The sequence below is a fragment of the Trichechus manatus genome, unplaced genomic scaffold (genome assembly GCF_000243295.1).
Source record: "Trichechus manatus latirostris isolate Lorelei unplaced genomic scaffold, TriManLat1.0 scaffold00213, whole genome shotgun sequence".
Taxonomy (NCBI): Eukaryota; Metazoa; Chordata; class Mammalia; order Sirenia; family Trichechidae; genus Trichechus; species Trichechus manatus.
Window position 1 is genome coordinate 2,356,744 of NW_004444149.1, and position 13,008 is coordinate 2,369,751.

Sequence of the window (13,008 nt, forward strand, 5' to 3'; positions counted from 1 at the left end):
GGCACAGTGGTTAAGAGCTTGGCTGCTAACCAAAAAAGGTCAGCAGTTCGACTCGACCAGCTGATCCTTGGAAACCCTATGGGGCAGTTCAACTCCATCCTACAGGCTCGCTATAGTTAGAATCAACTCGATGGTATCAGGTTTTGGTATATTTAGTGGCTTTGGAGACAGGACAGCTAGCTTTCCATGCATAAATGATCCTTTCCTAACCATCCCCAAACCCATTCAATCAAGGTCAACCTTGCTCACTGTCTTAGTATCTAGCGCTGCTATAACAGAAATACCACAAGGGAGTGGCTTTAACAAACAGAAGCTTATTTTCTCATTTAGGAGGCTAGAAGTCCGAATTCAGAGCGCTGGCTCTAGGGGACGACTTTCTCTCTCTGTCGGCTCTGGAGGAAGGTCCTTGTCTCTGAGCTTCTGCTCCTGGGCAATCGGCATGTGGCTTGGCACCTTCTTCCCCCATTTCGGTTCTCTCTGCTCACTTGTTTATTTATTGCTGTTGTTGTTGTTAGGTGCTGTCGAGTCTGTTCCGACTCATAGTGACCTTGTGTACAACTGAACAAAACACTGCCGGGTCCTGCACCATCCTCATGATCTTTGTTATGCTTGAGCCCACTGCTGCAGCCACTGTGTCAGTCCATCTCGTTGAGGGTCTTCCTCTTTTTCGCTCACCCTCTACTTTATCAAGCATGATGTCCTTCTCCAGGGACTGGTCCCTCCTGATAACATGTCCAAAGTATGTGAGACAAATTCTTGTCATCCTTGCTTCTAAGGAGCATTCCGGCTGTACTTCTTCCAAGATGGATTTGTTCATTCTTCTGGCAGTCCATGGTATATTCAATATTCTTCGCCAAAACAATAATTCAAAGGCATCAATTCTTTTTCAGTCTTCCTTATTCATTGTCCAGCTTTTGCATGCATACGAGGCGACTGAAAACACCATGGCGTGGGTCAGGCGCAGCTTAGTCGTCAAAGGGACATCTTTGCTTTTTAACACTTTAAAGAGGTCTTTTGCAGCAGATTTGCCCAATACAATGTGCCTTTTGGGGGCTCACTTCTTTAATCTCTTTTATATCTCAAAAGAGACTGACTCAGGATAAGCCTTAAACTGCCTTATTAACATGACAAAGACAGCCCATTCCCAGATGGGATTGTAACCACAGGCATAGAGGTTAGGATTTACAACACATAGTTTTGAGGACATAATTCAGTCCATAACACTCATTCCTTCCAGTCTGCAGCTTCCATCCCAAACTTACCCCACCCCCTCTCCTAGGGAGCATCTTCTGGCCCAGTGCCCCTGCCCATCGAAAGAGTTCAGAGGGTACCCAGGTCAGCTTGGGATCCCTGCAGAGTTTAGCTAATCCCAGGAAGGGCACACAGCCTCATCTGTCCTCCACCCCATAGATGCTCACAGCAGTCAGCCAGGTGGATTGGAGAGAGACCATGGTCACAATAGCGTTTACTCTCAACCTGGCAAAGCACAGTGCAGTTAAAAGCCTATTTCTTTTTCTCTTGCAGATAATTGATCTACTTAGCTTTGTGCTAGGCTGTTTGCTGGCAATTATTTTAGAGTCAGCACCAGGCCTTACATTTAACATCACTTTCTCAAACACGAAGGGGCCCCCCATTCCACCCCATAAAGACAATGTGACTGCCTCTCTCAGCTCCCCAGGCCACGCTGTGGTTCCAGCCTCACGTTGGAGCTGAATTTAAGCGCAGGACATGGACTTCCTGTCCTGTCACATTGCTCAGTCAGGGCTATGATCATTTAAAAAACATTCAAATGTTCTTTCCAATTCCTTGTTGCTGGAAAACAGGAAATCATTTTGTTTACGTAGAGATGAACTCTAGTCAGGTCCTGCCTTCAGACCCCATGAAGACCGTACGCTCTGCTTGGACCTGGCCGTTGCTTTGATTTTGCCATTAGCTAGCTGCGTGATTCTGGCCCTCACATCCTGTCTGCAAAGGTGTTGCTTCATGTTTAAAATAGGAGGGTTTGGGATAGATGAGAATAACTAATAGCTGTACGGTACTTTATACCTTATAAAGCACTGACATCCACACTGACTCAGTTTACCATTTACAGCTTTGTGGTTTTGGTCTGTGCCTTGATTTCTTCATCTGTAAAATGGGGATAATACTCAACCCCAAACCAAACCCATCGCCTTCGAGTTGATTCGGACTCATAGCGATCCTAAGGACAGAGTAGAACCGCCCCATAGAGTTTCCTAGGCTGTAATCTTTATGGAAGCAGACGGCCACATTTTTCTCCCTCAGGGCGGCTGATGGGTTCGAACCACCAACCTTTCGGTTAGTAGCCAAGCGCTTAACCACTGCACCACCAGGGCTTCTGGGATAATACTAACCAAAACCAAACCCGCTGCTGTCGAGTCGATTCTGACTCCGAGTACCCGCCTAAGGGGTTGTCCTGGAGATTAAATAAATTGATACATATGAAGAGTTCAGAACTGTGTCTGGTGCTTGTAAAGCTTCGCCATTGGCCTCCGCAGCAGCAACCCCGTCATCCTTGCCTCACTTGGACCTCACAGCAACTCTTTAGGTAAGGATTAATTTGTCCCACCTTACAGACAATTAAAAGGAGCTCTGATGACTCAATGATTAAGTGCCCAACTGCCAACCAAAGGGCCGGAGGTTCGAACCCACCACTGGCTCCATGGGAGAAAAGACCTGGCGATCTACTCTCATAAAGATTATAGTCTGGGAAACCCTACGGGGCAGTTCTACTCTGTCCTGTATGGTCACTGTGAGTCAGAATCAGCTCGACAGCACACAACAAGAACATAGACAGAGACAATTGAAGGAGTCCCTGGGTGGTGCAAACACTTAACACGATCAGCCTCTAACCCAAAGATTGGAGGTTCAAGTCCACCCAGAGGCTCCTGGGAAGAAAGCCCTGGTTGATCCACTTCCGAAAGAGCACAGCTATTGAAAACCCTATGGAGCACAGTTCTACTCTGACACACATGGGGTCACCATGAGTCAGAACTGACTCCATGGCGACTGGTTTTTATAGATAAATAAGCCTTTGCTCCTGAACTCCTTAATAACTGGTGGAACAAGGAGTTGATTGCAGCCTTTCCAATTTCAAAGAAACAATTGTCAACGCAGAAACAATTGTCAAAGGCCCATCAGCTTTGAATTTCATGGCTCCATCAGCATTCCAAAGAGCAGACTCATGTCTCCAAGCTCTGCCGATCATAGTAAATGCTGGGGCAGGGCTTTTTTCTCCTGTTTTTCTTTGAGACTTTTCTTGGAGGCTAAGTATCTGGATGGTGCAAATGGTTAACATGCTCAGCTGCTAACCAAAACGTTGGCGGTTCGAGTCAACCCAGAAGTGCCTGAGAAGAAAGGCCTGGTGATCTACTTCCAGAAAAGTCAGCCATTGAAAACCCTATGGAGCACAGTTCTGCACTGACACACGAGGTCACCATGAGTCTGAATTGAATCAGTGACAACTGGTAAGCACCTGAAAAACTAAAGGAATCACACGTCCAATTGCCTCCCTCTCTCTACAAAAGGACAACAGGAGCATGCGCTGTGCAGACAAAAAGTCTTCCCTTCAGTGACGCTCTTCTGTCAGGAGGGCCACTGTCCACGTTGGCCCCACCGCAGAGCCCCAGAGCCCACCCCCTCCCCTGCCTCCTCCATCTTCCCCCTCCTCACCAGGACACCCACAATTTCCAGCTTCCACCCACCACCACCTGCTTCCTCTCAGACAAGAAAGTACCTGAGGTGGGCAATTAAATCACTTGAAACCATTTCACAGTGGATTTTTACTGAACAAAAAAGCAATATTTATGTCACTTAGACATTTCTGAGAAGACTTAGCTGTTCTTTTAAAAATATCACTTCAGCGCCAATGAAAAATGTAATCCAGCCTTGGTAATAAATTTTTAAAACGTACACACACGAAAGTTATCAGCCTGCAAAACAATGTTTCCTAGGCCTTCCCACATGTCTCAGTTTTTTTAACAACGTCCCATCTGTTGATGTCAGTCTGAAGAAGCAGGTCTGTACCTTCCAGTTTTATTAAAATCCTTTTTGGCTAGTAACCTGATTTCTACGAGACCGGCCTACTCACTTCCAGGCCCTGGGCCTGTGGACTTGTACCACTTTGCATGGCTAACAGAAATGGGAACGGTTCATCAAAAATGTGTTTAGTTTGTGCTTAATGTGCAATGTTTCCTCTTGCTCTTGTTGCTAATTGCTGAAGATGTCTGTGTTTGCATTAAAACTTCGTCCTCTGCCATCTGGATGCCATTGATATGTCTCAGCTCAGCCGTGAGCCGAGTCTTATCGGTGGTTTCCATGTCAACCGATCACAGCGTTGTATGTGGAAACGTAGTTGCCTCGCACAGCCGAGAGCCAGCCCTGGGAAAGAGACGGCTCTCGTTTTTCGCATCTCATCTCTTCCCTGATTTTCAAATGTTGCTTTGAAATTATTTCCGTTTTATTCCAATTGTATTTACACGAACAATCGCCAACTACATGCTTTTGGCCATTTGGGAAAGCAAACTATCGACTTGTTGATACCTATAGTTCCATTCAGTGGGAAAGACATTTCTTCAAAAAGGACTTTGAAAATTTCCAGCTGATAGGAAATCTGTTTACTCTTTGAATCCAAGAAATGTACCACGTGCCCTAAACGAAATCTCAGGTAGAGCATAGACCTCTGCAGGCGGGGGCAGCAGTGACACACATATATATATATGTTTATTCCAAGAGTGCCCCAGGCCTCCAGGCCCTGGTAATGGGGCCTGTCTAAATATAGCATCAGCCACAGCAGTCAAGAGGAAGTACCGAAATAATTAAGAAAGAAGTAAGAAACACCCCTCACCTTCAAGCTCCAGTCTGCTGTGTCCAGTACAGGACCGGAAGAGATGAATTTTCATCATCTTTTCTAAGAGTTCACGATTTTGATGAAGAGATCACTGTAGAATCGTTCCCTTTTAAGGTAGCATGTATCAGCAAACGGAAAACATAGTATGTGAACCGAGCAAAATTAATGTGAGAGTAGCCTGCTTTTTTTCTTTCTCCTTAGATCAAAAATGCAGCAGCCAATGTGCTGCGGGAAACCTGGCTGATCTACAAACACACAAAGCTGCTGAAGAAGATCGATCATGCCAAAGTCAGGAAACACCAGAGGAAGTTCCTCCAAGCCATCCACCAGTGAGTACGCCAAGGAGCTTAGCCGCCAGCTGACCACAGCAGGAGCGCGGGGACCCCATGGCTCTATCGGCATCTTCTGATAGACTCGGGAGGCACAGCAGAGCCCCGCTCGCTTCCACTCAACAGACACTGGGGGGTGGCGCCCCAGACCCAGAGCAGTCTGTTTTTTGTGTTTGACTTTAAAACACAGAAATTTAGTTCTCAGGTTTTTTTAAAAATTTTTTTTTATTGTACTTTAGACGAAGGTTTACAGAACAAATGGTTTCTCATTAAACAGTTAGTATACATATTGTTTTATGGTGTGGGTTACCAACCCCATGACATGTCAACACTCTCCCTTCTTGACCTTGGGTTCCCCATTACCAGCTTTCCTGTCCCCTCCTGCCTTCTCGCCCTTGCCCCTGGGCTGATGTGCCCCTTTAGTCTAGTTTTGTTTCATGGGTCTGTCTAATCTTTGGCCAAAGGGTGAACCTCGGGAGTGACTTCATTACTGAGCTAAAAGGGTGTCCGGGGGCCATACTCTCAGGGTTTCTCCAGTCTCTGTCAGGCCAGTAAGTCTGGTCTTTTTTGTGAGTTAGAATTTTGTTCTACATTTTTCTCTACCTCTGTCCGGGACAGAGCAGTCTGTTGACTCACCTGGTGTTATCTGCCGTGTGCCAGGCATCGGGCAGGATGCTGAGGAAGGTAAAAACGGGAGTAAAACCTAGAAGGCACGCACATTCTTCACACACACACACACACACACACACACACCCCAACCCATAGCAGGATAAGCTGTGATCAGGGCTATGTATAAAGTTTGTGGTCGTTTGTACCATCAAGTCAATTCCGATTCACAGCGATCCTATAGGACAGAGTAGGACTGCCCCATAGGGTTTTCTGGGTTGTAATCTTCATGGGAGCAGCTCACCAGGTCTTTCTTCCACAGAGTTGCTCGGTGGGTTTGAACCGCCAACCTTTCAGTTAGCAGTTGAATGCTTAAGCATTTGCACTACTCACGGACCCCTTAGGCAAAGGCATAAAACCCACTGCCATCGAGTCGATTCTGACCTCATAGTGACCCTGTACGACAGAGTAGAACTGCCCCATGGGATTTCCAAGGAGCACCAGGTGGATTCGAACTGCCGACCTTTTGGTTAGCAACCGTAGCTCTTAACCACTGCGCCACCAGGGTTTCCAAAGGCAAAGGTGTAGGAGGAGGGAAATGATCTGAGGAGACTGAGGAAAGTAACATGACAGAGGCCAGGCACGCGTGGAGATAAGAGTTTGCTTTCTGGGGGACTTGACAAGCCTTTGATTCCAGCCCATTGTTACCCATGTTCAGGGTCTCCACTGTGGATTCCCAAATGAGATAAACTGATGTGGGTGTAGACACTGCTAGTTGGGTGAAACCTTCCCATGCACTTGCAGGATAACTGTCATGACTTTCCACAGGCTAAGGAGCGTCAAGATGGAGCAGAGGAAGCTGAACGACCAAGCCAACACCCTGGTGGACCTTTCCAAGGTGAGTGGCAGAATCAGAAGATGCCCTAAAGAGTTCTCAGATACTGGCGTGTAGATTTCTCAGCTGCGGCTGTGAAGATCTGGCTGTGTTCACGCAAGAAAGGACCATTCCTCTTTGGTTAAAAAATAATCTAGGTTCAGGTTCTTGACATTTGCCATCTACTCGTGTGTCTTGTCTTTTAAAACCTGGCACTGATTTCTTAAGTCAAATAGCTCAGGTTTGCCTTGGCTTGGGATTAATTAGCTGACCTATGAATCATTTTAGTGTGCTGTTTTATCAGCTGGGCATCGAGGGACTTCTAAGAATGAGCTTGAGGTTGCGTAGAGGTGGAGCCCGTTTGGAGTCCCGGGGTGATGCAAACAGTTAATGCACTCAGCTGCTTACGGAAAGGTTGGCAGTTTGAATCCACCCAGAGGCACCTCGGAAGAAAGGCCTGGTGGTCTGCTTCCAAAAAGATCAGCCATTGAAAATTCTATGGAGCACAGTTCTACGGTGACACCCATGAGGTCGCCATGAATCACCTTGAGGGCAGCTGGTTTGGAAGCACATTAATGAGAAGCAGAATAACGGCCATTGTGGTCCTCATGATGGCACTGATGACCGATGAGGTCATACTTAAGATCGTCCTTGTTTGCTGCTGTAATTGGAAATTCATTTTCCAGCATTCTCCAGTCCTGAAACTTCAGGTGCTCAGCCCCCAAATCAGGGAGGGAACACATTTCTCTGACTCCTTCTCAAGAGGCAGATAGTCTAGGATGAATGTGAAGATGCCAAAAAAGAAAGCCCTCCTCTGAGAGCCGCGGGTCCAATATCACACTGTCATTCTGTGTTTCTGGCCTGAGCTGCTCTAAATCTTGTAGAGAAACTTGCTCCTCTTGTAAATCAGCCAGGCGAAGGGACCCAAGGCTCACTGCTGGCAAGCTGGGTGTAGGCGCCACTGAAGAAAGGGCCTCCCCCTCCTCGACCCCTCTGCTCACTGCCGCTTGATAGAAATTGTGTATCAAGTGTACAACCCAGGCTGGCAGAACATTCCAGCAGATGTCAATTATCATAATGGAACGTGTTCCCTGGGTAAGCAAGAGGAACTCCCTCAGGCAAATTAAGCACCCTTTGAAAAGAGGGTGCAATCAGAGAAATTGCTGGTTATGGGGCCACATGCAGGCGCCTTGTCCAAGAAAGGGATCAAGCTGGAGGAAGGGCTTCCAGCTCGCGAAGACTCCAATCAGGGGTAAGTGGCTTAGCACAGTCGGGGACAAGCCCACAGGCCCGTGTGCATTTAGAGGAGGGTGCTTAGGTGGAGAGCGGGGTTCCCGAGAGCCTGGAGGCGGGGGAGGACGGGAATGGACCGTGGAAACACCAGAGTGCAGAGGAGAACGCCCTGGTTTTGGAATGTGTTGGTTATTACTCTTGGGTTCCAGTATCAGAAACCCACTGGCACTAGGTTTAAAAATGGAAGAATTTATTATAACGATACAAAAAACAAAACAAATCCATTGCCTTCGAGTCATTTCTGACTCATGGTGGCCCCATATGCTACAGAGTAGAACTGCCCGCCCCCCGCCCCCATAGAGTTTTCTTGGATGGATGTAATCTTAACGGAAGCAGATTGCCAGGCCTTTCTTTCGTGGTGCCGCTGGGTGGGTTCAAACCGCCAACCTTTAGGTTAGTAGCCTGCTGCAAACTGCTGTCACCACCCAGGGTCTATAACAATACAAGGGCGTCTCATTCCAGGTGGAACTTCAAAGTTAGCTTGTGGTTAGGCTTCAGGAAGGAATTGGCCAGAGCCAGGGATCTGGGAAGCAAGTCCTCACAATCCAAGAAACATTCTCTCACCATCTCGTCTCTCTCCCTCTGTTCAAGTGCCTGCTTTCATTCTCTTTCTCCTTCTCTCGCTCTTCTCTCTCAACAGCTTTCTATGCCTCTTGTCTCCATGGCAGACTATGGCAGGCCCCCAATCCGGAGGGTGCATATTATAATTCTAGCCTCAGGCAAAGACTGATTGGCCTCCTGCTGGTCTTAATTCTCAATTCTCAGAAGAGATTCTATGATTGGCCAGTTTGGGTCATGTGTCCACCCATGGACCAATCAGCTGTGACCAGGAAGAGCATTGTGTAGGGCAAACATGGGTGGGGGTGGTGGCCCATCTCTGTGAATTGGGAATCATTCTCTGAGCTTCAGGAATAGCCCAGAAGATCCTCCAAGATCTTTCTTCTAGAGATAGCAGTGTTTCTTGCCTCACCTTTCACTTTGCAGGACACACGGAAGGGGCCGTATTCTCCCAGGAATATCAGGCAAACTGGACTTTCAAGCTTCATTTCTGCAGTCCACCCACTGCCACTCACAGAGGTGGGGCCCAGGACAGAACAGAATGAGTGAAGCAAACACCTTAGTAAATTGGACAGACACTCCAGTGAACTGGGTGGGCTAGACCATAAATCACCAGGGGATCAAGTTGTCTACAAAGCAAGTGTGTGCAGGAAAGGGTTAAGGACGATGTGGCGGGGGGGCGGGGGGGGGGGGGGGGGGGGGGTGTGGGTGGCCTGATGGGAGATCTGGAGAGGAGGTGAATTCTGAAATTCTTCCAATCTTTGTCTTTTGCCTCCCAGGAGATTCACCCAAGGCCCTGGTAGCAGCTTAGCATATTTCACACACCGTCCACCTCCCCCACCCCCACCCCCAGCATCCTGTCACCAAGCAACGGAACAGGGGAGACAGTAACGCCGCATTCGCTCTCTTTGCGTTCTTTGTGCTTCGTCCTCCCACCTCCTCACCTCTCCTCCCTGCCCTTTGCTTCTCTCCAGATCAAGAAGTTGGCGTGTGGCCTCCAATATTATTTTCTATATTGAATGGTTATCTCACAGGGTGACAGAGATGGCCCAGCCTCTTTATTTGATAGCTTCCATTTTTTCTATTGAAATGCAAAAATAATTCCTACCCTCTGAGGCTCCAGTGATCAAATAAGGTGATACCTCTGGAAATGCTTTGTAAACTGTAAAGGATTTTGCAAACGGTAGTTCTGATTATGAATATAGATGAGGAGACCAAGATCCAAAGTAGCAAGGTGACCGTCCCAAGGTCGGGCAGTTGGCAGCGGCAGCACTGGGGCTGAAACCCAGGGGCTAGGTTCTGAGTTCAGAGCTGTCAGGAGGCCCCTCAGGTCAAGTACATTTGTGATTTCCTACATTCTGGGGAAGGATGTGCACCTTGAGGAGGTTCTGTAAATGTTAATTAAGGATGGAAATACTTTCACGTCTAAAGCCACCCCTGCTCCGAGGGTGTCCATGATACAACGTCCTGTTCTCGATACAGCGTCCTGCTCTGGAAACAGCATAGCTAATGGAAAAGGCGCTGCCTTTGCTCCATCTCTGTGGGCTCCTCCTTCTGCTGCACCGTTCCTGTGGGGCATGTAGTCAGCTGGGAAGGAGGGTGTCACTACAGTTTCAGCTTCCCCCATCTCCTCTCTGGCTCCTCATATTCTGCTACCTTCTTTTACGCCTCTTTTTTCCCCTTCATCTTTTGTTTCTGCTCCGTGGCCCCTGGGGGTACCGACAATTTCTGCATCTTCTTGAGGTAACTTTTTGTTTTTTTTAACCAAACAAAAACGTTTTATTTTCTTGAAGAGGTATATTGACATGGCTCAAAATTAAAAAGATATAAAAGAGTATAGAATGAAAAATATCCCTCCCACTCCTTTTCCTCAGCAGCAAAGTCTTCTCATTTGGAGGCTTCCTGTGTGTTTTTGCAGAGACATTTTATGCACAAATATTCGTTTATGATATTCTCCTTTTTATACACTAATAATCAGTCTATTTCTTGCCTTTTTTTTTTTTGGTTTTTTGAAAAAAAAAATTTTTAATTGTACTTTAAGTGAAAGTTTACAATTCAAGTTAGTCTCCCATGCAAAAATTTATACACACATTGCTATGTGACCCTAGTTGCTCTCCCCATACTGTGACAGCATACTCCTCCTTTCCACCCCTGATTTCCCGTGTCCATTCAACCAGCTCCTGACCCTCCCTGCCTTCTCATCTCACCTCCGGACAGGAGCTGCCCATTTAGTCTCATGAATCTACTTGAGCTAAGAAGCGCACTCTTCACGAGTATCATTTTATGTCCCATAGTTTCCTGGGGTAACTTTAAAGGTAAAATAGGATTGGGGTGTCGCTGGCAGATCACCAGAAGCCCAAAGAGCCAGGACATCTTGGGAGGGGCAGAGTAACCCCCACACTGGCCTCCTGCTGTTACAGTCACAGGAAGTTCACTCCGCCACACCCGGGCGGAGTGAACTGGAATCTTGTTCACAGGACTGGTGTACAGAGTCAGGATGGCGTTTGTTAATTCGCTAGGAGAAATATGGCTGTCACACAGGCGAAGACTGTCTGCAGACCAACACCAGAACCCAAACCGAACCTCTTGCCGTTGAGTCGCTTCCGACTCACGGTGACCCATTACAGACTTGAACTGCTCCATAGGGTTTTCTAGGCTGTCGTCTTTATGGGAACAAATCGCCAGGTCTTTCTCATATGGAGCCACTGGTGCGGACTGAACTGCCAAGCTTCTGGTTAGCAGCCGAGCACTTAACCATTGCGCCACCAGGGCTTCTTTTGGTTCAGTTGTTGTTGCTGTGTGCCGTCGAGTCAATTCTGACTCATAGTGACCCTTTAGGACAGAGTAGAACTGCCCCATAGGGTTTCCAAGGAGCAGCTGGTAGATTCGAACTGCTGACCTTTTGGTAAGCAGCGGAGCTCTTAACTGCTGTGCCACCAGGGCTAGTCGAGCACAAACCTAGGGACCTACAGACCAACACAGGAAGTCCAATTATGATCAGAAAGTTGCCTGATAGGAATGGAGTGGGAACCATGGGCCATGACTCTTATCACTTGAGTGCATGACAGCATCTGTCAGCACTGCCTGCTGGATGTGCTGAAGGCAAAGGCCTTGCCAACGGCGGGCAGGGGCTCCTCTGAGTCCACTGGCCGAGGCACCTTCTCCGTGGAGGGCACTGGTGTGGGCACTGCCAATGTTTGCTTCTGTGAGTCTCCTTTTTCTCTGCTGTCTTTCCTTTCTCCCTCTTTGATTCCCATTTCCTTTTTCTGACCATTGATTAAACAAATGTTTACTAAGTGTAGGACAGGCCTGTCACCTGTGGCACAGGGCATTGGGTGCCACAGAAGGAGTGAGGAAAAGGTGTTTGGGGAGTAAATAGGCTGACCTTCTAACACAGCCCTGGGCCTCCCACAGGTGACTAGGATTCAACCAGTGAGAGCAGGGGGCTGTGTTCTAGGCAGAGGAAACAGCTGGGCTAATGGCCTGAAGGCGAGAGCATGCGTCTCATGTTCCTGGATGGAGTTGGCTCTGGCTCCGTGTGCTGGGGTGAGGATGCAAAGGGCAGTGGTGAAAGATGAGGCTGGAGAAACCAGCAGAAGACAGAGAGCAGGGGAGTTCACCCACTACATTAGGGGATTTACCTTATCCTCAGGGCAGTGGGGAGCAGTGGAAGGGTTTTAATTAACAGGACAGTGACTCATTCAGATCTGTGCTTTAGAAATAGCCCTCTCGCTGCAGCAGAAATATTTTGGGCCAGGGTGCAGTCAAGGAAACCACTTAGGAAGCTGTTGCAGTGGTCCAGGTAAGAGCTGGCGTGGTTAGCACTAAAATCGTTTAGTTGCAATTTGGTGAACGGAATTCGAGGGATATTTAGAGGTAGAGCTGATGGGGCTCTGAACTGGTGGGATGTGAGGGAGAAGGGGGATGAGGCGTCCAGGATGACACCCAGGCTTCTAGCCTGGACCACGGAAGGAAGGACAGTGCTGTCCCCAGAAACGGGGGTCCTGGGAAAATAGCAGATGGAGAAAGGACGGTGATGCATTTAGCATGAGATCCCTTTGTTGAGCTCTGCTCTGGCCTGGTTTTATGACTTAACTCTCATAAGACAATTTTATTTTATTATTTTTAAGTTTGATTTTATTCTATGCTCCTTGGAAGCACCCCATGTTGGTTCCCACTCTTTCACCAACTTCTTCAATATTCATTCACTAAACCTTATGGAGCACTGGCTCTTAGAGGCAGACCTTATGCGAGGCCGCCTCGGAAGTATTCTTTTCTTACTTAGTATTATTTTAGAGACATGGAAATTTTTTTAAAAATGTTTTTGTGTGTGTGTGCTTTAGATGAAGGTATACAGAGCGAATTCGTTTCTCATCAAACAATACACATACTGTTTTGTGACCTTGGTTGCTAAGCTTGTGACATGTCAACACTCTCCCCTTCTTGACCTTGGGTTTCCTACTTCCATTCATTTACCTTTC

The 13,008-nt window shown here is 47.6% G+C and overlaps 1 protein-coding gene across 2 annotated transcripts in view; it reads left to right on the top strand.

Moving 5' to 3' along the window:
• Positions 1 to 13,008, top strand: part of KCNN3 (potassium calcium-activated channel subfamily N member 3) — a 186,662-nt gene that overhangs the window by 169,948 nt on the left and 3,706 nt on the right. For both annotated transcript variants that reach the window (XM_004388556.1, XM_004388555.2), the window contains 2 exons: positions 5,069 to 5,196; positions 6,631 to 6,700. In XM_004388556.1, coding sequence (XP_004388613.1) covers positions 5,069 to 5,196; positions 6,631 to 6,700 — 198 coding nt within the window. The remainder of the gene's footprint in view (positions 1 to 5,068; positions 5,197 to 6,630; positions 6,701 to 13,008) is intronic.